The sequence below is a fragment of the Peromyscus californicus genome, unplaced genomic scaffold (genome assembly GCF_007827085.1).
Source record: "Peromyscus californicus insignis strain IS unplaced genomic scaffold, ASM782708v3 Scaffold_4__1_contigs__length_199733344, whole genome shotgun sequence".
Taxonomy (NCBI): domain Eukaryota; kingdom Metazoa; phylum Chordata; class Mammalia; order Rodentia; family Cricetidae; genus Peromyscus; species Peromyscus californicus.
In genome coordinates this window covers 114,987,229-115,014,866 of record NW_026294562.1, presented here as the reverse complement: position 1 = coordinate 115,014,866, position 27,638 = coordinate 114,987,229, and the positions used below count along the sequence as shown (strand labels likewise).

The 27,638-nt window shown below is 35.1% G+C and overlaps 1 protein-coding gene across 1 annotated transcript in view; it reads right to left on the bottom strand.

Moving 5' to 3' along the window:
- Nucleotides 1-544: 544 nt before the first annotated feature.
- Tyr (tyrosinase) overlaps nucleotides 545-27,638 on the bottom strand; it is a 69,039-nt gene continuing 41,945 nt past the window's right edge. Inside the window, exons 4-5 of the mRNA XM_052763006.1 lie at nucleotides 9,232-9,413; nucleotides 545-1,075 (exon numbers count right to left, since the gene is read on the bottom strand). Of these exons, the coding sequence (XP_052618966.1) occupies nucleotides 849-1,075; nucleotides 9,232-9,413 (409 nt within the window). The 3' untranslated portion in view covers nucleotides 545-848. The remainder of the gene's footprint in view (nucleotides 1,076-9,231; nucleotides 9,414-27,638) is intronic.

Genomic DNA, 27,638 nt, shown 5'->3' with positions numbered 1-27,638 from the left:
CTTTTGCTCTTAGTCTTGATTATTTCAGATTCCAGTCACATTGACTTCAAGCTTGAGAAGGCACTGTAATCATCCATTTTTGATTCTTTTTCTTTTATTTTTAACCTGGATCAAGTACAGGTAATAATCTCTAGGAATAGTCTATTCCTCCCAGCGCCCACTATTGTATTAGGGAGTACATTCCCATCTCTTGATTGATTTTCTCCCATAAGACACAGAATTTAGATAAGGTAGTTTAAATATGACAACTAATGAAGGCTAACAGAAGAATCTCCTCTATTACTGATTTAGTAGTAATGTATACTTCCTAATCATTAATGAAATAAATTCAGAAATAAATGACCATTTTTATCTATCCCACACTTTTAAAATTGCCCTAATCTACTAACACACACACACACACACACACACACACACACACACACACACACACACACACTCACACTCACACACACAGATAAAAGAGAAAGAGAGGAAGAGACAGAAAAGATTTTTATTTTCTTTGAAATTCAAAATGAACAAAACCAAAAATGTGCCTCAAGTTCATAGGCATCAATTGACATAGTTCCATTATAAGTTTATTTTAAATAATCAGGAAGCATTTTCAAAATCAACCCAATTAGTTGTAAGAGAAATTTTATTCAGATACAATTAAGAGTGACTTTTTAACAAATACCAGTCTTTCCTTGGAAACTAGGGCTTGGGGGAAATCAAGAGGCTGAGCAAAAATAGTAAGACAAATAACTATGGTCTATGTTTTGTGTGAGACTAAAATTGTGGGAACAATCTTCACCAACTCATAGGTAAAGTGAGGTAAGACCTTTTGGCCCCACTGTTTCCTAGGCTGTTCATACATGGCTCTGATACAGCAAGCTGTGGTAATCATCTTTTTCCGTGAGGAGTGGTTGCCTTTCTTCCTGGAACTGCCTCTTCTTGCGACAGCACAGCCGACAGCTGAGCCCTGCCAGAGCTGCAGCAACAACGGCTCCCACCAGTGCTGCCCCAAGGAGCCATGGCCAGATCCTAGTGGCTTGCTCCAAGTAGGGCTCAATATAGTTTCTGTAGAAGCCGGTATCTGAAATAAAAATAGATCATGCTGTTTTTGCAATATCACCATCAGCAGCATTTTCTTACTTTGAAATCAGATACTTGGGTTGGAATGCAAGCCTCTTTGCTTACCAAATAGAAAAGCTTGGGGGAAGTGAACCTAATCCTTCTCAGGCTCAGTTTCCTCATTGGAAAGAGAGGAAAGCAATTCTCTGCCATTGAGATCCTTTGAAACCTGTGTAATACCTTGGTGTGTAGTATTGTTAGGTATTGTTGTTACAACTCCTTCTGGTGGTAGTGCAGATCTATATAACACAGTTGTATTATTAACTATTGATGATTTGTTTGATAAATTATTATTTGAGAAACACTGATTGTACTGCCAGCTAAAGTTCAGTAGTCTCAGAGCAGTCTCAGGAACTCTAGGACATTTGTACAAAATCTGCTTTTACAGAGATCTCAGTTTGCTTTATTTTATATGCGTGTGTGTGTGTGTGTGTGTGTGTGTGTGTGTGTGTGTGTGTGTGTGTACATGTATGTGGGCATGTTTGTGCCATGCAGGTGCCACAAAAGCCAGAAGAAGGTGTTGGTTCCTCTGGAGCTGAAGCTACAAGTAGTTATGAGCTACCTATATTGGTGCTGGGATTTGAACTCCTTCCTCTGTAAGAAGAGCTAGCTCTCTTAACTGTCAAGACATGTGTCCAGCCCCACAACTTTCAATCTTAAAACAACAGATTTTAGTCAAGGGTGGTTTTGAAATAATTTTGAATTAGTAAAGTTCCTAGCCTCCTGATCATCTATAATAATTTCAAACCTGAAAGAAATTTGCCACTGGGTTGGGATTAGAACACTTGTGGTTCCCGCCACCTATAATTTTCTACCTCTTAAATCACCTAGTTCAGATCATCTAAGATATGCATTTTGAAAATAACATGCTTGCTGGATTCCCCTGCACTCTTCTTGAGGTTTTTTGCTGAAGTCAAATTTGACCTTTACTTTCATATAAGCATTTCAGTCCAAGAAGCCCTAAACATCTAAAGTGTTAAAGTTCTAGCATTTCTTCTATTACATCCATGACATTGTATTAGAGTTACTATTATTCTGTATTATACTGAGCCCTTGAAAGCCCAAACTACAAAGCAATCCTGCAATTTGGTAGAGTACCTGAAATCCATGAGAGAATTAAATGTTTACTCAATGACTAATTCTGTTTTTGAACTCAGAAAAGGTAATGAAGGAATGATACAGGTTGATATGAAAAGATATATAAAGAACAAATAATACCTCTAGAACTGAGTGACATTAATTTAAATAATCAGAAGATTGAAACCAAATAAAAATGTGAAAATCATTTTTAGGAATCCTGAAAGCCACTGTATTAAATACATTTGACAAATATTTTTGATAATGGGACTTAAATGCCTAGATTCAGTCGCTCTTAGTTATTTAAATACACAGTTCATTTTAAATGTCTGGTCAATATGTGATGGGTTACATCATACATACTATTTACTTTATGTCCCAGGGATCAAACCTGGAGGGCAGCCAGTGCTCCTAACCACTGTGCCATCCCTCCAGTAACTTATTTGACTTTTATAGAAACCCACAGTTAAGAGACTTCGGATATCTTAAAGAGAATGAACTTTTAATATGTTTTTATTTTTTAAAGACCATGGGACCTATAAAGCTATATTATTTTTTGAATTGTGGTGTTACTATTAGCATGGTATCTTAGGGACAAAGGAGGAAGGAAATGATACAGTTGAACAGTCATATGTTTGTGTCAGCTTCACAAAGAGTCAATTTGCCTGGCAATTTTTATGTTAACTAAAAACAAGCTAGGATCATGTGGGAATATTGGAGCCTCATTTGAGAAAATATTTCCATCAGATTGGCCTGTGGGTATGTGTGTGGGATAATTTCTTGATTAATGATTGATGTGGGAGTTCCTAGCTCACAGTGGACAGTGTCATCTCTAGGCAGATGGTTCTGGGTTGTATAACAAAGGAGGTAATTTTGACCTACAATTTGTTCTGCCTGCAAGATGTGCTGGGATAAGGGTGGCACAGAACTTGTGGGAGTAGCCAACCGGTGACTGATCCAATTTGAGAACCACACCATATAAGGGAGCCCCTGAATGACATTGCCTGGATGGCCAAGAACCAGAGGTCAGAGAGCCCAGAGACCTAAGATCAAACCAAACCAAACGCAACTGGCCAAAATGAATGAACAAATGAATGAAAGAATGAACAAGCAGATACATAAATAAATAGTCAATAAAATGATTCATTATGATATTCTGCTATACTTGTAAATCAGAGCCTGTCTCAGTCATCATCAGAGAGCCTTCATCCAGGAACTGATGGGAGCAAATGCAGAGACCCACAGCCAAACATTAGACAGAGCTTGGGAAATCCTGTGAAAGAGCAAGAGGAAGGATAGTAGGAGCCAGAAGGGTTGAGGACACGAAGGACAAGGCCCATGGAATCATCTACGTAGAGCTTATTTCGGGTTCACAGAGACTGAAGCAACAATCATGGAGCCTGTATGGGTCTTAGCTAGGCCACTAGCATGTATGTTATGGTCATTCAGCTTGGTGTGCAGTGGGGGTTGGAGTTGTCTCTGACCCTATTGCCTGCTCCTGGAACTCTTTTCCTCCTACTGGATTTCCTTGTCTAGACTTAGCATGAGGGTTTGTGCCTAGTCTTATTGTAACTTATTGAAATGCTGTGTTCAGTTGATATCTCTGGGAGGCCTGCTCATTTCTGAAGGGATAGAGAGAAGTGGATGGGTGGGGGGAGGGGAAGACTGGGAGGGGGGAGGAAGTGGAAACTGCAGTTGGGATGTAATATACCACAGAAGAATAAATTCAACAAAAAGAAAGGAAGGAAAGAATAGAAAAAAGAGAAGGAAAGAAAAAGAAGAAAGAAAGGAAGGAGGGAGGGAGGGAGGAAGGGAGGGAGGGAGGGAGGGAGGGAGGAAGGGAGGGAGGGAGGGAGGGAGGGAGGAAGGAAGGTTGATGGGCTAAGCAAGCTGTTTGGAGCAAGCCAGTAAGCACTATCCCTCTGTGGCTTCTGCCTCTATTTCAACCCCTAGGTTTGCAGCAGAGTTTTCTCTGGGATTTCTCTGAGTGGTAGACTGTTTCTTGGAAGTGTAAGATGAAATAAATCTGTGCCTGTCCAAGTTGCTTTTGGCCCTGGTGTTTATGACAGCAACAGAAAACCAAACTAAGATACTTTATTGGATCAGGCCCTCTGAGTGGGTGAGACAGTTGATTGGCTTGATCTGTTTGGGAGGCATCCAGGCAATGGGACCGGGACCTGTGCTCATTGCATGAGTCAGCTGTTTGAAACCTGGGGCCTATGCAGGATCGCTTTGCTCGGCCTGGGAGGAGGGGACTGGACCTACCTGGACTGAGTCTACCAAGTTGATCTCAGTCTGCGGGGGAAGGTTTTGCCCTGGAGGAGATGGGAATGGGGGGCGGGCTGGGGGGAAGGTGAGGAGGGTGGGAGGGGGGGAGAACAAGGGAATCTGTGGCTGATATGTAGAACGGAATTGTATTGCAAAAGAAAAAGAAAAAGAAAAAAAAAGATACTTTATTATGAAAGCTCAAGTGCTTTCAGTTTTACTTCTGTTTCTTGTCCTGTTCTTTAGCTTATTCAAATATTCTTTGTTCATATCATTTCAAGTGATCCCGATGTTCATTATCACCAAAGCATCATCTTCAAATACACTTTATGTATTTCCAAACAAAATTTTGATATTTCTTTCCTTTTTATCTACAGTTGAACCTCAGCAGAGTCCTTTTTTTATCTTTTTAGTGTCATGATTTTTCTGGCTTATCAATTTACTAGAAGTTTCATTATTTTTGCTACACAAATCATTCGAATTGCTTCCTACCTTGTCATTTGCAATGTATCTTCTCATTATCAACACAACAAACACATAATGTATTTTGGAGTCATTAGCCTAATTTAAGGAATTAAGGTTACATAGTTTAGAAAGGTTTTGGGAGTGTGTGTGTGTGTGTGTGTGTGTGTGTGTGTGTGTGTGTCTTTGAAAGTGTGTTTGAAGATGATACTTTGTTGATAATGAACATTGAGATCACTTGAAGTGATCTGAACAAAACATATTGAAATTAGCTTATATACATAATGAACATATATATAATAAATTTATATAAAATAAACAATTTATTTAGAGTATTGTGATGGTTTAAATGAAAACTGTCCCCCATAGGCTCAAGTGTCTGAACACCTTGGCTCTAGTTGGTACACTGTTTGAGGGAGGTTAAGGAACTTTCAGGATGTGAGCCTTGCTGGAATAAATACTTCACTGGTGGCACATTTTGATTGTTCATAGCCTCACCCCATTTTCAGTTCTTGCTTGTTAGTTTTCAGTGAGTAGTTTAGATGGTGAGCTATGGTCTGTGAGCTTACTGCTCCAGCCATCTGCTGCCAAAATAAATAAATAAATAAATAAGACCCCTATCTCCATTAAGTTTCTGGTCTCTCTCTCTCTCTCTCTCTCTCTCTCTCTCTCTCTCTCTCTCTCTCTCTCTCTCTCTCTCTCTCTCTCAATTAACACTTTTCTTCCTTCATTTTACATGTCAGCCACAATTTCTCCGGCCTTCTCTCCTTCCATCCCCTCTCCCTGACTCCCATCTATACCCCTCCGCATCCACCCACTCCTCTTCTGCCTCCATTCAGAAAGAGGCAGGTGTCTCATGGACTTGAACATAGCATGGCACGTCAAATTGAGATAGGACTGAGCTCCTTTCCCTCTATAAAGACTGGACAAGGTAATCCAGCATGGAGAACAGGTTTCCCCCAAATCAGGACCTGTCCCTGGTTCTTAGCTGGCTTTTGGGAACCTATTTTCCCATGCTGTCCTTACCTTTTAATCAGTTAATCCTGAAAGAAAATCACTTGCTATTCAGTTTTTTAAACACCACTAAATTCAAATACAAGGGAAATGTTTGACAAATTCAGACATTAGCTGCCCTTAACAACACAATACTTAAGTAATTATCAACATGAATACCTAAATGATGAATAATGACCCTTTTGAACTAAATTATTTCAAAAAAATAGTTTTTTTTTTTTTTTTAGAAATCTTGAAGTTTGGTGATGAATAGAGATAAATTTTAAGTACTTTGAATACACAAAAGAAACAATAATAAAGAATGATTCATACAATAGAAAGTAGGCAATTTCTGTTATTTATTTAAAACCAAATTTCTCTGAAGTTAACTATGTAAATTTGCAGCTATATGAAAACATAGCAAATCAGTAAAGCATTTCAACTTCATTTTGTTTAATGTACATAAAATAAGTATATTCTACCTTCTAATGGAAGTTTTTACCCTCATCACCTTTCTCACACAAAAATGTTTGTTACCTTTGTCTTAACCACATGGACCACAATTTCTCCGGCCTTGATGAATCAGGCTGTGTGTGTGAAAAGTGACATAACACCTGAAAGAAGCTATCATGGAGTAATGGAAAGATCATTCTATAGGTAATCAGTATAGATATTTAATATTTTCTGATACTAGCTTTGTAATTTAGATAGTGATTTATCTTTATGTGCCTCAGTTTACCATTTTATAAAACACAATATCCATCACTAGAAACTGGAATTCTAAAGATTATTCAAGATAACAGTGGGCATGTTGATGGCTCTCTCATATAGATTTAAGGGCCAGGTTTGGAGGGCTTGGAGTTTCAAGCCTATATTTCCTATTGCACTGAAAGTACTTACTCTGATGTTTCGTATCTCCTACTTCTACCACATAACAAAACCTGAGTCTTGTTCCTGGGCCTTCTCCAATTATTCTCAAATATAACAGTGAATTGTACTATAATTTATTTGTTTTACAGGTCAAAGTTTTCAAATGAGCCCTAAATCTCCTTTATCTTCACTCAGTATATAACTGATTTGTCAATCTCTATGAATTTTGTCATCAAAATAAAATAAAGAATAAACTAGTCCATGTAACACACTTACACAAGCCCCCAGTCATAAAAAGCACACAATTTTTGTTAACTTTTATGATGTCTTCAATCATCTCAATGTCATTTTCTTTGTTCAATCACTCAAGAGAAGAATTTAATATTCCAAAAATACAGTGATTTTCTTTGCTTCTTATGTTTCTTTTTTCAGGCTAGAATATTTTTCTGTCTTTAACCTGCCTACCAATCCTCAGTGTCAAAGCTGAACTATGCACAAATCACTGCTGCCCTATCTGTACCCTGTAAGATTTTGCTGATGATTGAGTCTTTGCACTTCCTTCCCAATCTGTTGGATTTCCACACTGGATTTGGTGTTTACTGATATCCAGACTACATTAGTCATTGCAGTGGAACGTAAGAACTAGGAGTTAGTGAAGTTCACACATTTGTCCATTTTTTTACTTTTCTGTTCATCTATTAATGTTTTATTAATTGTTCAAGAATGTATTAAAATAATAGTGCTTCTTGAATATCTCTTACCCATAAACCATTTGTAGCTTTACTTTGTTTTTGTCTAGTCTTCATATACTACAGTGAAAGCTGAGGGTGCTAAGTGTACTGTCAAAATCATCTTCCTCCTTATATTGCTATTTAACATTTAAGAGGTCACTTAAATTCTATAAGACTGATATTCTCACCTCCTTTTATGGAAAATAATACTTATCTAAAAATAATAAATTAAATACGTAAGTAATACATGGAGTTATGGTTTAAATAGAAAGGGTTCGTCCCCACCACCCAAAGACTGATTTTTAAAGGACTTGGCTGCTAGCTAATAGGTTTGGGAATTGATTGTATCATGAGGATTCTGGATACATCAGTTAATTAATCAATGATGGGTTTTCCAGTATAATGAGGCATAATTAGGAGGTGCTGGAAAGTAGGATATGAGGCTTGATTGGAGACTTTAAGTCACTGGAAGTTTGTCTTTGAAGGATACATCATAGATATGAGTCCCTCTTTCTCTCTACTACATACTCCTAATATGCTATTTCTGTCTTGCCTCAGGCCCAAACCAATGGAACCTATCAAATGGTCTAATACCTATAGATTCATAAGGAAAATAATTTCTTTAGGTTGTATTTCTCAGTCGTCATTGCAAAAATCAGGTAGACTAGAATAGTATGTAGTTTCTGCATAGAATAGGCTTTCATTATTACCTATCCCTTCTTTGTCAAGAAGATATTAACATAGTTCAGCATAGGAAGATCAAAGCTCAGAGCTAATCCCACTCCTAAGGCTTTTTCAACAAAAACACAGTAATTGACATTAAAAAGTATTATGAAGCTCATTATTAGTTGGTACTGAAAGTTTCCATTATTGTATTAGTAATCCTACCAAGAGTCTCCCAGTGGTAGTTTATAAACTGTTGACTTGTGTCATACTACATGCACTGAATTCTTTTACATAGTTCAGAATAGTTATTGAGTTATTGCGATCTAAATATATAACATGAAGGAACTGTGATTCAGAAAATTGAAACAATATCCCTATGTAGCTAGAGTTTTCCTGCCTGGCCCACAGTCAGGACAAATCTCTCTCACCTGCCTGTCCCACAGCCGCTCAGACCCAACCAAGTAAACACAGAGACTTATATTGGTTACAAAATGTATGGCTGTGGCAGGCTTCTTGCTAACTGTTCTTACAGCTTAAATTAATCCATTTCTATAAATCTATACCTTGCCACATGGCTTGTGGCTTACCAGCATCTTCACATGCTGTTTGTCATCTTGGCGACTGGCAGTGTCTCTCTTACTCAGCCTTCCACTTCCCAGCTTTATTCTCCTCCTTGTCCCGCCTATACTTCTTGCCTGGCCACTGGCCAATCAGTGATTTATTTTTTGACAAATCAGCAACACACTTGACATACAGACCATCCCACAGCATCCCTAGGTCATAAAAGAGCTAACTGATAGAATTATGGCTTAAAAGCATCCTAATCCTATACTCTTCAATAATTTACTTGTACAAGATGCCCTATAGTAGATAGAATAATTATAAATTTGGGAATCTTCAGAATTTAGTCTATAAATGACAATAAATTGGTATAATACAGATTCTTAAGTAGTTTTGAGAAAACATTGTATGCACACAGGATTTTTTTTTAACTATCCAAAGGAGGCTGGCCACATAAGATTCTACAGTTCATCTGAAGACAACTGAGCCTTACCTGGCTCCAGTAGGTAGCTGTAGTCATATCCCAGATCCTTGGATGAAATGAAGAAATCACCATTTCTGTATAGCGGTATGAAAGGAACCATGTAGGAGTCTCTGTTATGGCCGATGGGTGCATTGGCTTCTGGATAAGCTTCCAGAAGAGGACGGTGTCTTCTGAGCCATTGTTCAAAAATACTATAGAGGGAAGGGTTATTCAGACTCAGGAATATTTTATTTATAAGATCAATATTTGAAATCCTTAGAAAGCAATTATTAATATCCCAAGACATGAACAAATGCTGACTATCTTCAAACTCTAGCAAATTAGTATTGCATATCTTGAAGAAGATCACTCATCAGAAATAAGAGTGAGGATAACTTCAAGGTTTTCCATGGGAAAATAATTAAACTTTTATAGCCAGATTAGAATGCAACTTTGGATTCCATGAAATTTAATCATAGTCATGTTAAATATAAGTTTTTACAAATGCAAGGAGAGTCAAAAGAAAAACCATATAAAACTAAGTTGACAAAGTATTAGAAATTACTCACTGTACATTTGTGGTGGTTATTTCAACCTTTGTTTTAAGTTTGGAAAAAGGTCACGTTTTCCAAGGCAGAACCTACCTTCAATGATAAATGGCGAAACATCCCATTTCCAGATTCCTCTAAAGGTTTTATGTGATCACATGATCACTATGCAGGCATTAAAATAGAACCATTTTAGAAATAGGAAACAGTCACACACACACACACACACACACACCAAAAAAAAAAAAAAAAAGGACAATGAGAATCCATCTTAGTAATGAGCAATGGCAACCTTTGAAACAACATCGAATTTTCATGGGCAGCAAAACTAGTTGTATCATGAAAGAGTATCTTTTGCGCTATTTGGTTCTCTGGAATGCCTGCTCCGGAGTTTGTGGAGGTTGTCCCCTTTCCTCTCTTTTGTCTCTGAGTTTGTTTCACAATAGTTCTGTGAGCTAGCGAAAATTCTTTCAACAAACTTTCCTATTAAAAGGAGCCGATGTTAGTTTCTGTTTGGCACAACTAAAACCGGTAATAATGCTAAAAAATTAAATGGATCAAAAGATGGAGTAAAAATGAGTTAAAATTCAACCAGTAAGAGAATTTATAAAGCCCTTAAAAGCATGACAACAACAACAAAAAAATTGACTTGTGTCACTAGACTGTATATCATAGGAAGATAAGAGATCTGGAGTTTAAGAACTTTACTTGAGAAATAGTTTCTGGTTTTAATCACTCATGACTCTCCCTTTCTCTCTCTCTCTCTCTCTCTCTCTCTCTCTCTCTCTCTATATATATATATATATATATAATATATATATTAGATAGATAGATAGATAGATAGATAGATAGATAGATAGATAGATTACTGGATATACTGGAGACATGGTCACCTCATCCTCATAATCCAACAGATCCAAAATTCAGTGTGATGATGTTCTTATGAAAATGCCAAATAAATGAATTACTGCTAATTTTAAATTTTAAGTTAGTGTTAGTTCATGGTAAAGAGCAAGTTATATAAGGGGAGGATGCTAATACTTGAACAAATAAAAAAAAAAAAGCTTTTACAATTTAAAATACACCAAACAGAACAAGAGAGCCAAATAGAATAAACACTATTTTTTTCCTATGGAATAAAGCAATTCTGTTCAATTGAAATCTTTTCTTCAATCACTAGTCTGGTCAGTATTGGATATTGCCTATGCATTATTGAAGGGTCAGCAGGTCATTGGAAAACACAAAAATCTGGACCATGAATACTAAAATTTTTCTAATTTTGGTTTATTATTAAATATATATTGAGCATCTGTTGTAGGCCAACTTCTTTTCTTCTCCAAAATGGAAATTCCTATGGCATAAAGATACCATGCAGATTAAAACAAAACCAGTCACGGAGGTGTTTGTTAAACAGCAGCATCTTCCCCATGACCCCTCTTGCTCAACTTCTTTCTTATTATTATCAATATAGTAGGAAAACTTTACAACTGGTGATGGAAATGAATTATGCTATGACAGAAATACGAAGGTCATGTGTTTGGAGCAAAGTCTCTAATGATTGTTATTCTTCTGATAGACAGAATTAGGAAAGAGGAAGCTTCTCAAAGATTGATTTTCTTTGGCTCTCAGATTTCTCAACTGAAAAAAGTCAGAACTTTTTTAAAAGCACCAAATTCTATGTAAGACTTATAATGTTTTGAATATTTTTAATATTAGCTTCTACTATTATATTCAAAAGATTCTTACTTGTTAACAGCATGCAATTTAGAAAATACTAACAAGCCAAAAGATGAAAAATTCACATGTAATAGCTTTATATCTGATTATTGAGGTGTGTACATATATACTTGACTCAAAGTGGATATTATACTATTAATTTATATACAATATATTTGTTTAAATCCATATGTTTTCAACTACTAAATATATTTTCAACCATAGGAGAATCTTGGGCTATTTATCTTTTCCCAATTCTCTCTACACTTTCATATAGGAACAGGCCAATGCGTAGTGAGTCACTAGGCTGGGGCTGGAGGTAAAATTTGTACCTGATGTCAATTGAGAAAAATTAGTATTAAAGTTAATTTATAAATAATTTTGTTTCTACCAAGAAATAAAAACAAATCTTTTACCTAAATAAGACAAGAACATCAATCCTTAGCACCAGATTTAATGGATGAGACCATTAATTTGCTTATTACCTTATCAACCTTTGAAAATGAAGACATTAGTCTTGATTAAAATCTCCAGTGGTAGTTCTCATCTAAAGTTAATTTCATCAGACTGTGTCTAGAATGGCTCCCATTGAAATACTAATAGTAAATTGGATAACCACACTGACAGTTTGGGGAAAATCTTATTGAAAATTCATTGGAAATTAATCTGGATAGATTTCTAAAAGTCTGAGGTAGTCAGATAGGCATTGTAGAATTAGTAAAATCTGATTGTAGAAATATGGAATGATCTGTTTTATAGATAAACCTAACAGAATATTTTACTTCAAACCTAATATAAAGTCCTTGGTCACTCTTGTAACTACAATAATAAAAGGGCAAAGTGGAAAATGAATAGCTTCCCCTAAACCCATAAGAAAATCCATGTTTCAGAACAAATTGATGACCCTAAAGCTGTCAATATATTTGCATCCTAAGGAATATGGTTAAAATACGTCTACTAGGAGCCAATACAGCTGGATTCATCGAACGGTAGCAGCACCTAAACACTTTCAGGAACATCTGGAGACTTATTCTATTCTGGGGTGATAGTGATAACTTTATAGGGCATCAGTCCCAAGAGAATTTCAACATATGTTATGACTTTCTATCCAGGAATTCTACAAGGTTTTGAGGATAAAAATCCAAGATTCTTGTCTGACTCTCTCCATGATGACAACAAGCAACCATTGTGAAATATATTGACAATCATTTCCAATTGAGGATGACTGCCAGAATGTGTTTTCTCTGAAGAAAGTTTTCTCCCCATTTGCCCTCTGTTCTTATCTCATTCAGTGGGAAAGAAAGAACAAGAGCCCAAAGCCTCCAGAAAATATATTTATAGTGCTGTAGCAAGGAAAAAGATAATGGATAGGGTGAAAAGAGTTTAGAGAAACACATTTTTAGGCCATAGCACCCATACACTGGTGCGTTAAAAGTTACAAATTTTTCAGACTATTTTGTATGACTTCCTGTCTCTCATACTGTATTCATTCCAACAAAGGTACAATGTCAAAACCATATATTCTACCTAGAGGAAATACAATGTACTGAGAAAATATAAAGGTTCTTAAGGAAGGCATATGGGAAATCCAAATCCAAGAGAAGAGACAAAAGTAAAGGTACTAGGGAAATTTGAAGCTTTTGCTAACTACATCTACAGAAAAACAATTTAAGATGATTACAGGTTTCAAAAAATTATTGTGAATACTCATTCTAATTATGTATGTACGTCAACTTCTACAATTAAATAAAAGCAAATATTAAAGCATGTCAAAATTTAAAAAAATTATCTGAAGAGACAAGCCATCGTCAGAATCTCAAATACCATGTATACTTTAGGGATTATCAAAAATTGAATTAAAAATAATATTGAACTCAATAATATGTTGAGTTAACAAAGAAATGTAGATTGTTCACAAAAAGAAGATGAGATATGTAAACAAACATGCAAACTCTAATAAAGAATAAAAGGAAACATCAGAGATTAAAAAATTCCTTTAACAGAGATAAAGGATGTCTACAGTGAGTGGATGTGTAGACTTAACATAGTTGAGGAATGAATTAGCAAACTTAAAGATGATTTAGTAGAAACTTCCCAAACCAAAATGTAAAAATAAAGAGAAGAATCAAAAAAGGAGGAGGATGGAAGAAAGAGGTAATAAAAAACAAAATAAAAGCTCCCAAATGAGAATTGTTGAATAATTTTAAAGATGAAGCATAATCATAGTTGTAGTATCAGAATATAAGAATGAACAAAACAGACTGGATATACTCCAACAAAATAACTTGGACTTTTTGGAGGAATGAGGGTTTCGTATATCCAGTGAATATGAATGCCTTGTAGTGCTATGGAGTAAGGATATGATTAAAGAAATAATTATTATAACACGCACACATACACACAAAGGGAGGAGAAAGAGAGAATATTTCAGAATGACAGAGGAGCCAACTAAAATTCTTCCCAATTCTTAAAAACCAAACAATTTAAATTAAAATATTAAGTAGTATTGGCTTTTCATCAAAAATATAAAATAACCGAGACTAGGACACCTGAGTCCTGTCTTCGTGAATGGATTAATGTTGTCTTTGGAACTGGATAATTTCTCTAGGATAGGAATTATTATGAAAAATATTTTGTCCCTTCCTTGCTTTCTTGTTTTCTTGTGATAACTGATCATTCTATCTTTTCTCATTTAATGTCAAAGCAAAATGAGCCACGGAACCCACAGCCTTAAAAACTCTAAGAAAAAAATCTGTTAATTAATCACCCAGTTTAAAAATATTCTAATAGGTACCATGGACTGAAATATAGTAGAAAATCTGTTAGGCATACATAGCTAAGGGATAAAAAAAATATCAGAGAGGAAAAAAAAATAGTGGCTTGGAAGCAAGAAATTACCACTGCATAGTGAGCTGTTACACAGGACTGTGGGTATTATGGTTCATGCATATGGGCAAAAGATTTTCACTCAGAAGAAATAGAACTCTGGAGAAGAGACTGATGATTTGCAGTTGTTAATATGTGACATCTCTATTTAAACATAAAGAAATCTGTCGATGGGTATTTAGTGTTGGCTATTATGTACTCAACTATAATGTGCCAAACCTGTCTGAGGTTTCATATCAGGTTTCTGTGATGTATAGCTATACCTAAGTTTTCTATTCAACATTTAATACTTTTCTAATAATGTGCAAGAAATATAACTTTTAATCATAAAGTATCTGCCAGATTGCTGAGATGTAAATTCATAACTGTGAAACACTAATATTGAAAGTCTAAAGATTGTGTGTGTGTGTGTGTGTGTGTGTGTGTGTGTGTGTGTGTGTTTAACTGGAATTCAGTTTTCCTCCTGTACCATGTGGACCCAGAGTCCAGTACAGAGAAGTGAGTTGCAAAGCTAGGCACTGACATGGGATTTTCTGATGAGTAGCTTAAAATTCTTTCTGTAGGGAGACTTGTGAGGGTCTGTGAAGTGACTCCCAAGTGCTCAGAGTTTTCTAGACAGTACACATCCACAGCAGCTAGGTGTAAGAGTTAAGGAAGAGAATTACAATCTGTTCTGTTGAAAGAAGGAATATTCTACTGGATGAACAATGAGAAGAAAATATGTGTGCTGTGGTTTGTGAGCAAGGAAAGAGCAGGAAATATGGACAGCTGGTTTCAAATTCCCCACATTATTTTTTATTGCGAAAAGCAAGAAATTATTTTTCCTACCTTTGGTTTCCTTAGATGTAAAGTGTGGCTAATAAGAAAGCCAAAGTGTTGTGAGATATCAATGAACTATGTGTGCAATGTACCCTAGACAGTTTACAAGGCACCCAAACTGATTAGTTGTGGCTATTTTCTTCTGCATAGCAGAAACTAGCCATTTGACTTAATGCAAGAGCCAATATTAATATTTTTGGAATAAATATTCTACCATATATACCATAGACAAGATGAAGAATATTCTAAGAAATAGTTATACAAACAACATTTTATTTTTGTACCTGTACTAATGATAAGAAACTTTAAAAACACTTTAATACTCATATATACATATAATGCATTTAGATCAAATCTATCTTCCATTCTCTCTCTTCCAATTCCTCCTCATCCTCCCCCACTTTCTCTCTCTCTCTCTCTCTCTCTCTCTCTCTCTCTCTCTCTCTCTCTCTCTCTCTCTCTCTCTCTCTCTCCTCTCAACACCCACTGAGTTCATTTAGTACTGCTTGTATGTGCATGGGTGTGAAGTCACCTACTGTAGTGTGAGCAACCTTTCAGGGCCTCAGAAAATTAACAATTAAGCAAGCTAAGAAATAGTTTTAAGTACAGTAAAATTTTGTAGAGGAGCCTGGGGAATGATTCAGTCAGTACAGTACTAGTACTTGCTATACAGACATGATGGCCTGAGTATAGATCCCCAGCACCCATATGAAAGGAGAGTCATCTGTGCTTACAAAAAGAAATCTGGGAACAAGGTGGGCCCTTTGTCTCAGACTCAAGTATATTTATCTCATGTCTTCTAAGACCCTTTCTTAAGATTTGCTGTCCATGTAGTCTTGCAAATTGGCAATATCCAGGTTTAATGAGAAACCTTGTCTCAGAAATGAAGGTGAAATGAGATAGAGGAACATGTCCAGTGTTAGCTTTTGATCTCTGTATACAGGGGCACAGCATAAACACACACACACACACACACACACACACACACACACACACACACACACACACACCACAGAGAGACAAAGAGAGACAGAGAGATAGAGAGACAGAGAGATGGAGACAGAAAGTCAAAATTTGCCAGGTGATCAATTTTTAGAGGTTATGAAGGAATTCTGAAAGATCCTGAAGCTGGAAGATTAGACTGAGAGTCTTGTAATAGCAAATAGCTCTAGGAACTTGGGAAAGCTACTAAACCTGTTATGCTATCAACTTCATTTTCAGTAAAATAGAGATTATAACAGTATGAGATGAGCCGTCTCACCATAAAACTCATATGGTGAAGCAACTCCTGGTACCTTGGTGACTACATTTGGAAATGAGATCTTTAAGGACATGTTTGACTTAAAATGAAGCTATGAGACTAGCACAGTCTGATGGAAGTCCTCAGAGACAAGTAGGTTTAGACAGAGACAGGGATAGAGGGAAAACTCTGTGAAGACACAGGAATATCTTTGGTCACAAAGAAAAGGCTTTAAAGAAATAGCTCTGCTGTCACTTTGATCTCAGACTCATGGCCTCAAGAATTCTAAGAAAGGAAGGAGAATAATTGATAGTATAAAAGATTACTGTTATTGATGTTGGTATTAACATTATAATTTGATTTTGAGCTTTTCTTCCCCAGGACTTTCTAGTGTATATGTTTTTCTACTTTATCTTTTACTCCTTCAAAGCTTAGGTCAAATACCACTTCTATGAGCACTTCCAGAAGAATTAATTTTTCCCCCTTTGATGATCACATTGTTACAATTTTTTGAATATGTGTTTGATATGAGAATTCCTTTATATTAATTCTCAGCTTTTTTTCTAATATATAATATCAAGTGTATAGAATTCACTAAAAGCAATCATGTCACCTCACTGATTATTATATACCATATATTTACTATAGTGCTTTCTCTCAAACCAGGTACTGTGATTAGAATCATTCATACTGACCCATAAATTTTACAGGCAATTTATAGGTACTATGTCTTTAATTGGAAAACCACAATTTTACCAAATTCTTAAAGTGAGTATAAATGGACTATTTTAGGGATTGATCAGAATTGGAAAAAGGAAGATTGCAAGAGATTCTGGTGATTTTGAACCTCTCCTGACTGAACCATTCACTGATCCTCACCAGTTAGCATGCTGTCTGCAATGTCATTAGCAAGGTGCCTGACTCTGGAGACACAAAGCCAAGTGAGGAATTGCCCATGTCTTCCAAGAAGCTGAAGTTGGGTCCATAACTCAACACAGTGTATTATGAATGCCACACAATAATCAAGACCTTTTATAACTCAGGAGAATAGTGAAAGGACAGATAGATTCTGCTTGGGTAAGGATGTATCAGGTAATGGGACCTTCAGGTGACATTTCAACATAGTTTTGCGAAGTGGCTTATGGAAAACTTGCAGTATAATAGAAAAAGAAAGGTAAGCCCAAGAAGATTGCAGCTCAGGCATAAAGGAGCCCAGGGCCTTGTTGTAGCTCAGAACTGAAAGAGAATGTATATGCAAATGCATGTAACAGATGATGTTGGGTCCTTGCAAAGAAGCAACTGAGTCTAAATAGTACTGTGAAGCTATGGGCTGTCATTGGAGGAGTTTAGGCGTATCTCATTGGCTCTATTTATCTAATGTCCCTAGCTAATGATAGAATCCATCGGGGGAGTATTCAGAAAGTATTGATGAAAACAACCCTTTAAAAAGGAAGTCACATTTTAAAAGGATAGGTTGTCAGACATGGGTAAATTTAAATGAAAAGGGCATAAAGGAAATATGAAATTCAACTGATCCCAACATCAACTGCCCACCATTTTAAGTGCAAACTTTAAAACTGCTCAACTTAGTTAATGAAAGTGAAAAGTAATCTTTAGGGAATGGGAAGGAATTAAGATGAGATTAAAATCACTTAAACTAATGAATAAGTTTAGAGAAACCAAGCATGAGAAGTAAATGGAGAAGTAAGAATGAAGTTCAAGACATAAAGGCAGTGAGGTTCTAATTTTCCTTCCCCCTAGCCATTTAAGCTTATCTTTAGGGGGCAAACACTGCACCATGGACTATTTGAAGGAAGGTGATTGTGATGTGCAACTAAACTGAACAATTTTATAACTGACAGAAACTAAACTCAAATCAAATGAATCAGGCTGTACTCACAAAGCACAGTTAGACAGTGGGACTCTACAAAATGGTGCCTGTGACATTTTATATAGGAAAGGAATAGTTCTTATGTATCCCTGTTTGTATCCATAGAACCTAGACTAGAGCTTGTCTATGTAACAGTCCAGGTACATCTGCCAGGGTGAAGAGCCTATATTATACATTTTCTTAAAATATTTATTCGTTAATAATTATTCACCATGAGCTTAGGCAAGCACAGGTAATATATTGCAAAGCTGGAAACAAAAAGCTTCAAAAGGCAGATTTCTCCCCTAAAGAAATTTTTTGAAGAAAGACGCTTATAATTTGATATCTTCTATTCTATTCTATTTATTATATCTTTATTTCTTAGAAAGAAGTCTTGATTCTGAAGTGGAAAGATGTCTTAAAGTTCTATAGACTAAACATCATTAGTGGTAAAAATAGTGAAATAACTTCAAGATGGACTTGGTACTGGCACACTTTCAACACAATATTTCAACCAAAGGCACCAGACAACATCCTCTTTATCCTCACTCAGGGGTTCACATACTGTACCAATTTTCTATACATTAGCTTCCTTACATCTTTCCCAATTATGGTAGCTTGTACTGAACCCCCTCTCCCAACCCAGGATTACAATGGAGAAGTTCATCATGATGAACTCCTTCTTTGTGTTTATAACTATTCACTGCAGACCACTGTCCATATGACATTTCATATGTAAATTTTAACCTTTAGAGTTTCACAAGTAAACAGCATGACTTTGTGAGAACTCAAATAAATTATGCAATCACCCCTCCACCTAATAACCTACTAAGAGACAGAAGATTCTTGGAGTCACAGATGCACAAATGATCCAATGGCATAATCATTACTCCTCCTTCTGCATCCGTTATTAGCATGCTCTTATCTTTCCTATGTAGTTCTAGGTTTCCTATCTTTGAAAACTACCAGAAGCCTCATTTATCATCTGAGATTGTCACTTTATCCACACTCTTACCTGGTCTGCAAATCTCTAATTTCTACATAATTATTCAAAAATAAAATAAAATAAAATGAATATTTTCATCTGGTTTATTGAGATTAAAAATTAGAGTGGAAATGCATGACATGTATTAAATAGCAAAAATCTATGTTTCTTTGCCAGAGGACTTGGAATTAATTTTGTATCCAGTGGGAGATGTAATTACCATTTGATTGAGGGGATGGTGTGAAACAATACACTGCCTGAAATATTCATTTGAAAATATTATGCAGGAAGATTTTTTAATTCTATTTTATTTTTAAGATTTCAGGTAGACTGCATACATATGATGTGGTTAAGTACCAAGGGTATATACTAAATATAATAGAAACTATAATAATTTTTGAAGACATGACAAAAAAAAGCAAAGAAGGTCACAGATGTTTCAATACCAGGAATGACATTTGTAACGAGAAAATTGACTATGAACTCAAATGTTTCTTTCCAGTTAATAGCAAATGGTCCACGAATGCCTCAGCATATTTATAGCATATAATTATAGAAGCATATGGAGCACAAATAATTTATACAGTAATAATACTAATATCATTGGAATTTAAATGACAAAAATAGTGTGTTAAATCGAGATTAATGAATGAAGATAATGTAAAGCATCCTTCAGAAAGTGAATTTATCTGGGGCTGACAGCCTGACATTTAAATCACAACAAATGGTCCTTACTACTGGGAAGCAGAACTCAAGAAAACACAGATGAAAGGCTGGAAAACAGATTATTTTCTTTGTTTTGCTCTCTGTATCTTCTTCCCACCTGTCATTGCTATTTTCCTGTAGTGAGGATCTTCATCTATATATATTCGAGTCTCTTCCTTTTCCTACTCATTTAATCTTCTCCTCGAATTGGAGTAATTTAAAAATAAAGTCATTCCTTAGAAAAGTGTTGATCTGTATGTCACCTAACCAGGAGTTTTAAACATGTAAACTGACATGTTGAGCAAAGGGAAAACAGGTTACTCTGTTTGAATTTTCATTATGGGGAGAAAATAACAATGAGGAAAGGATTTTCATTTATTGTGCTGAAGAATGATCTTTATAGAAGTGGAGATTGGTGGAAAAAATAATGAATCACAGAGGGTAGAGCACCAAGAAACTCAACATGGATCATCTGGAGAAGAGCCGGAGACATGGGCCAAAGGGAATTGTGAAATATCTATAAATATCACAAGTTGCTGTCAGTGTTTGCCATTTTTCCCTTAAGTGTTTTGTAGTGAAATTTATAAAACTTAAAGTGCCCAATTAAGTAGTGTTAAGGAAAAAAGAACATAAAGAAATATTCAGCCTACAACGCAGGAGCTCAGTGAGGGGAATTTTTAATGATAAAAATAACATGACAGTTATTTCCAAATCCCTCCTTGACAAATTGTCTTCAGTGTTTATAGGCATGATATTCCTGCCTGAAATCTTTGCTCTAACTGCTTATGTATCCTGTATTCAGAAATAACATTGTCCTTTATTCTCAATCCCTCTAGCTTTATAACTTCTTTGTTTCTTTTAAAGAGGTGTTATGTCAATAAATGTCCAACTCATCACTTTTGGTTTGTGCTTAAAACACCTGAGGCTCTCTAGCTGTGAAGAAAAAAATAGAATAAGAAGGCAGGCGGTGGTGGCGCATGCCTTTAATCCCAGCACTCGGGAGGCAGAGGCAGAGGCAGGTGAATCTCTGTGAGTTTGAGGCCACCCTGGGCTACCAAGTGAGTTCCAGGAAAGGCGCAAAGCTATGCAGAGAAAACCTATCTCAAAAAACCAAAAAAAAATAAAATAAAATAAAATAAAATAAAATAAAATAAAATAAAATAAAATAAAAGTCAAGAAATATAAGAATATCTCAGTGGATTTGGTATATAATGGTCTGAGCTCAAAACTGATATTGGATGAATGAAACTTGAAAACATACAAACATGCATTTAACACACTGGTATCATTTAATGGGAGAGAAGCAAATCAATTTTTTAAAGCAATGGAAAAATGATGCTATCAAAAAGCAATTTTCTTTAGAAGGAGAATTCTTACATTTATACTATATTGTACATATATCACAGAATATTGGGGCTTGAAAGAACGTTGTCTTTTAATTGGGAGATGATAAATATGTCCCCTTGGTTCATCACATTTTCCAAGAATTTGCTATACAAATGAGCAACCAATCATAAAGATGGCAGTTGTGCTTATGTATACATTATTATGCTGTTGATAGTTGAATTTATGTCACCTGTCCTTAATTCCTATTTCTGGAAATAGTAGGAGTAAGTCTATGTATATGCTGCTCTGCAGAAAAAAAATATAACTAGGAAGAATTATGAGATGGAGCTATCATTTATTCTTGGACATTGTCTAATGGCATACTTAAAATTAAGAAACCATGATTCAGGGAATTCTTTTAAACATTAAGAACATCAAGAGTCTGCGACATGTGACTAAAGACTCCCTCTCTTCCTCTCATTTAACAGGGAGAGTAGAGGAAACAAATTGTTTTGGAGACTCTTGTCACCTTAACAGCAAGTGTCTTCTAATCCATGAGCAAGAGATAATTGTTCATTTTTGAGATTCACTAAATTTACTTCAACAATATTTCTGTAGTTTTCAATATATAAATCTTGCTCTTCTGAGTTAAAATTATTCCTAACTACCATCCCAGCTGCTTTTCAGGCTGAGTCATGAGAAATACAGATTCCTGATGCTATTTCTAAATGATATCCAAGGGCAGTTGATTTAGGATGAGATCTGGTATCCAGGGTCAGATGGATGGCTAGGATTATAGTTTTAGGAAATCTGCTTGGATGACATTTTTTTCACCCCTCAGAGAAAAAAGATTAAAAAGTGTTAATCTTCTTAGGAAGATATGAGACTAACTAGACAAGATACTTGTGGTTCCATTCAGATATCTTTTATGATAGGCACTCCTGATTTATAACATCAAAATATTAGTAAGCTTGCAAGAAAAATATCTAGTTGTGTGGAGGATGAGTTCAAAGCATGTTATAAATAAAAGACTATTTACATTCCCTGAAGTAATTCATGTTTACACTTTATGGTTGTGTTTAAGTTTCTAGTTCTAGGCTTACCAAGAGTGGACATGAATATAGTTCATTCTCAAATTCATTAAAATACTGATGCCAATACTTCCATACATGCTACTTCAGCATCACTATGTGTGAGTTTGCACATAGTGCTTATTAAATTTATCTACACAGCAAGCAATATGTGATACTTTAGCAATAGATTGCTATAAAAATGAGACAGATGTTGAGTTGAATGCATTAGCTATCTCAAGCTAAACAAATCTGGGAAAAGCATTGAATAACTAAGAAAAAAACTTTTATGTTCTTCATATAACCCAGTAATGTGAAATTTTGTTGTGGTACACATAAAATCTCTAGAAATTGCCTTACTAAATCAACATGACATTTAAAATGATTTCTTTTATTTTTGAGGTAATTACATTATTTCTCCCTTCCTTGTCTTCCCTCCAAATCCTTCTATATGTGCTTCCTTGCCCTCTATTAAATCCACAGCTTATTTTTCATTAATTGTTGTTAAACATACACATATGCACATTCACATACACACATATACACATATTTCTAAATACATAAATATAACCTGTTCAGTCTGTATAATGTAATTTGTGTGTATGTTTTCAGGACTGACCACTTGATGTTGGATAAGCAACTGATGTGCTTTTTCCTGGGGAAGACTATTTCTTCTGCATTCAGCTTTCATTATTTGCCTGTAGTTCTTTAGTTGAGGCCTCCTGGGCTGCCTTACCCTGTCCGTCAATTTGAGAGGGCCAATTTTTGCTGTCCTCAGGGATGATTACAGAAGAAAAGGATCAAAGAGTAAGGGTGTTTGCTATATGATTGTGTTGTATGAGTATCATTGGAAGCTACACCCATAACTCTCAAACATGAATAAATAATCACGAGCTGAACAAGGACAGAACTTAATTTTATATACAAATTAGTTAAATCTCAACAAACCAATTAGACTGGAAGCTATGGAATAGTTAGAATTCCTAAGAAAGCAATCCCAGGAAAGCACACAACCATTTGCTGGTGCTTTTCTGCAAACAATTACTGGCTGTCCGTGAGAAAGCCCTAGAAGCAATGCAAAGATATGCTGATCTGTCCTTATCTTAAGAAGTATCAGGAGTTTCTGCAGAATCCGATATGCTCTTGGCAGCTTGAGAACATGGTGTAAATGAGGAACTAGTGATGGGTAGGTATAAGACTGCCTCTTATTATAGATCTTTCTGTGATATAAAGCAAAGAAATCATCTTCTGGGAAATGTGAGAAGGGTTCCTGCCTTGTTACCAGCAAGGAATAGCTGAGTCTTTGTAATAAGCTTAGAACTTTGTTCACAGACTCCATGTTAAAATGAAATGAGATTAAAGCATCTTACACTGGCCACAGTGGCACCTATGCTCAGTTCCAAAATCTTACATTAACACAAAGCTAAATCTTTCCTCTGATAGAGAAGAGGCAGAACATGCTCTCAAACTCTTCAGCAAAAACAATTTCAGTTTCGTGTCTGAGAGGAATTGGAAGACCATTAGCCTTCTAACCATTGTACAAAGTGGCAAAGATTGTTGTCACTGGGACAGATGCAAAAGTGCTAAAGTACTTAATCCCTGACCCTGATACGCACAAAAACCGTGTGAAACGTACGCCAACACAGAACAGAAAATCTCCTTGGCTTCTGAAATACCATTGCAAATATGAGAAGGACAGAGGTTGGAGGGTCCTTCTGTATTATGTATGACCTGCTTAAAACTTTGACTATAGCAAAGGTATTTTAATAATACTACAGCAATCCATATCTCAAATTCAACAGAAATCAATGTCACTTCATAATTTGAGAGATTTAAAATCTGTGATTCATCAGAGGCAACCACAGAATCTATAAAATACAAAACTGACCAGGAAGATTAATTACATGCTGTACAATAATGTCTTAACATAGGAAGACCTGTGTTATTGTCTGGCAATAAATGTGATTTACCTAAATATTGATTGTTATTTTATATCTATGTCTATTAGTCATATATTACTTGCAAAACACTACAAAAATAATTGCACTTCACACATACACACACAATCACACACACACACCACCTTATTAAAATATTAAAAACAAACAAACAAAACAACTAAAATTCAAAGACAGAGAAAGCCCAGATGTTGATCTTCTAAGATTGATTCTATTAAATTATTTTAAATAAACAGCTATGATGATGAAAGACATAGAAACAGCATATATGATCAGAGGGAAATTTTCCCTTTACATAAACAAGTATAAAATGAATTATCTGAAAAACTAAAGAAAAATATGTCATATCAGAGATGAATAAAATATTTAATGAGGATATTATATGATACACTACACCAAAGAAAGTAATCACAGAAACATTTTATATGGCTAAAACTTAAAGCTCATTCATTACTGTATTATTGGAATTCAAAGACATGGGGAAATAAGAAAGAAAAATGAAGGAGGGAAAAAGAAGAAACAAGAAGAACAGGAGGAGGTGTAAGAAGAGGATGAGAAAAGAAAGAAGGAAGGAAGAAGGGAATGACAGGAGGTGTAACATGACCACAGAAGAGAAGAAGTTGCATAAAAAAGAAATAGAGGGAAACCAACTGGATTCTTGAAGAAATAGTCTAATTATTTTTTCTAAACATAAGCAGCAATAACACAACACACTAAAAAAATTCTCAAAATTGTAGAGAAGGAAAAAAAGATTGAGAAACAAAATAAAGAAAAAATATAATAAAAGAAGAATGATTGTTAGAACAAGGCTGAATGTAGGAGTAAGAGAATCATCAGAAAATATTTAGTCAACCATGGTCAGTTACTACAGAGAGAGAGAGAGAGTCCTTGCAATCCACTGCTCTAAAGAGCTATCTCCATCTAATCCTACCCTTCAAAGATCAGAGAATCTGCATAGAGAGCTGAGAGAGAGAGAGAGAGAGAGAGAGAGAGAGAGAGAGAGAGAGAGAGAGAACATATGATCTACTTGAGATTAAGAAAATAAGATCTACCCAAATAAGCAAAACTCTAAAGAGAACAAGTTTAGCTAAAAATAATATTAATGTTGATTTGAACCAGAAATAATAGGAATCACAAATTTAATTGGGGATTAGATGTCTAAATCTAGCAATGGCACTTGACAACATATAACATGACTGTTAGAAAAAAAAACACCCTTTTCTATAAAAATGGGATAAGTAGACAAAAAACATATTACATGTGAATAGAATATCAGTATTGGATTACTTACAACTGACATTAGAAAACATGAATTTTTATGTTCAAAGGAAATGTCAGTATAAGAAGTCATTATTTGGATTTAAAAATAAATGAGTATTGAAATGAAGAAAGTATATTATTTATCAGCAATAGAATGAAACTGGAAATTAATAATAGAAAACTCACAGAAATATTAAGTATTTATAAATGAGACAAAACACGTAAAGGTAAACCATGAACAGAGATGAAATCAAAAGAGACATTCACAAATATTTTGAATGTAGAACATTTAAAAGTCAAATTTATTGTATGAAGCTAGAACAGTGCTTAGAAATAAATTATAGTATTGAAACAATTTTATTAGGACAAAGGGCTGAAGTAAGTGGGTTTAATCTTCTTTATTAGTGGACATATGTAGGAAAAGAAAAATTCAAAGTGAAGGAAAGAAACAAAATATAAAAATCCTGAAACTGAAGGCAAAAACAATATAGAAAATCAATCAAGCCTAAGGCTGTGGCTTATAATGAAAATCAATGATGCTGATAAACTCTGATTAGCTGGGTTATAAAAAATATTAGAGCAGAAATTATACTATCAAAAATGGCTGTGGGGTGTTACTACAGAACACATAAACATTAAAGGATTAAAAAACTAAAAATTGAAATATCTTTCAACTTGATAACCTGAGAAAAATGGGAAATTCCATGAAAATCACAAGCTACTAAATTTATCCAAGAGAAAGGAGTTGAATAATGTTATATTCATTCAAACAACTGAAATCATTTTTGAAAAACACACTACAAGGAAATTTTTATTTTGTCTTACTGATAAATTCTTTCATACATTTAAGAGCAATATCAGCAGTTGAATATAAATGCTCCCTGAAAATAAAAGAGGAACATTCATTTTGTGCAGCCAATATACTTCAATACCAACCTCTGGAAGGACTCAGCATAAAGTGGAAATGCATTATGCAAAATAACATAGCATCAAATAAATATTATAAAACAGAGATTAAATATTGTCCTTAGAAAATTATATTTCAAATTGACAGACTTTGCTACCTGCATATAATGCTTACATACAAATTTTATATTGTAACAGATATTAATGCTGCTGTGAAGGAAGGAAAGAGGGAAGAAAGGAAGGAAGGAAGGAAGGAAAGGAGAAAGGAAGGGAAGAAGAAAAGAAAGAAGGAGAGAAGAAGAGAAGAAAGGATTTGTTGCTGGTAAGTAAATAAACAAATAGAAATGTTTAAGAAATTTTATTCTTTGTGGTATCGATGCTATGAATTTCTGCTTGGTTCTATTGCCAATAAGTTATCTTTTATCATTTGAATTTTATTTCAGAGAAATTCTAACACAGACAACTGAAATGAAACTCTGCTTTCAATGGAGTTGGCATGATTGATTGCTTGGCCACACGAGGAACAAAAAAGCCACACTAGGCAGAAGAAAGAACCCTGGGTTGGTGGTCAGAGGATTCTCATTAAATCCTCCTTCTAATCACTTAATCATTTGTGGACTTTGAAACTCAGTGTCAATTCTTCAAAAATCTCATTGTTTTATTATTTAAAATAAATTATTGTGATTTTGATGCTAATAATAAATGAGAAACAAAGGGAGAGGTCTAAAGTACTGCCTTCCTTTTGAATTTGTTTTAAATTCCTTGCACTGTCCTTGTACCTGATATCTCTTCTTCTTTTCCTTTGGCAGTTCCTTAGTGTGTCATCTCCCACTAATGCAAACGTATCTATTGTATGAAGTTAATTTGTTTCAGTATCAGAGACTTATTTTCACTTACTTTTTAGTTCTATGTTTAATTACAAACCACAAAATTACATGATGGGCAAATCTAAGGTTTCAAGTTCTTCAAGGTATGCTGTAAATATCGCTCTGTATGCTGTGAATGTGTTGCTCTGATTGGATAATAAATAAAGTGCTGATTGGCCAGTAGCCAGGCAGGAAGTATAGGCAGGACAAAGAGAAAGGAGAATTCTGAGAGCAGGAAGCCTGAGTTGAGAGTTGCCAGCCAGACACAGAGTAAGCAAGATG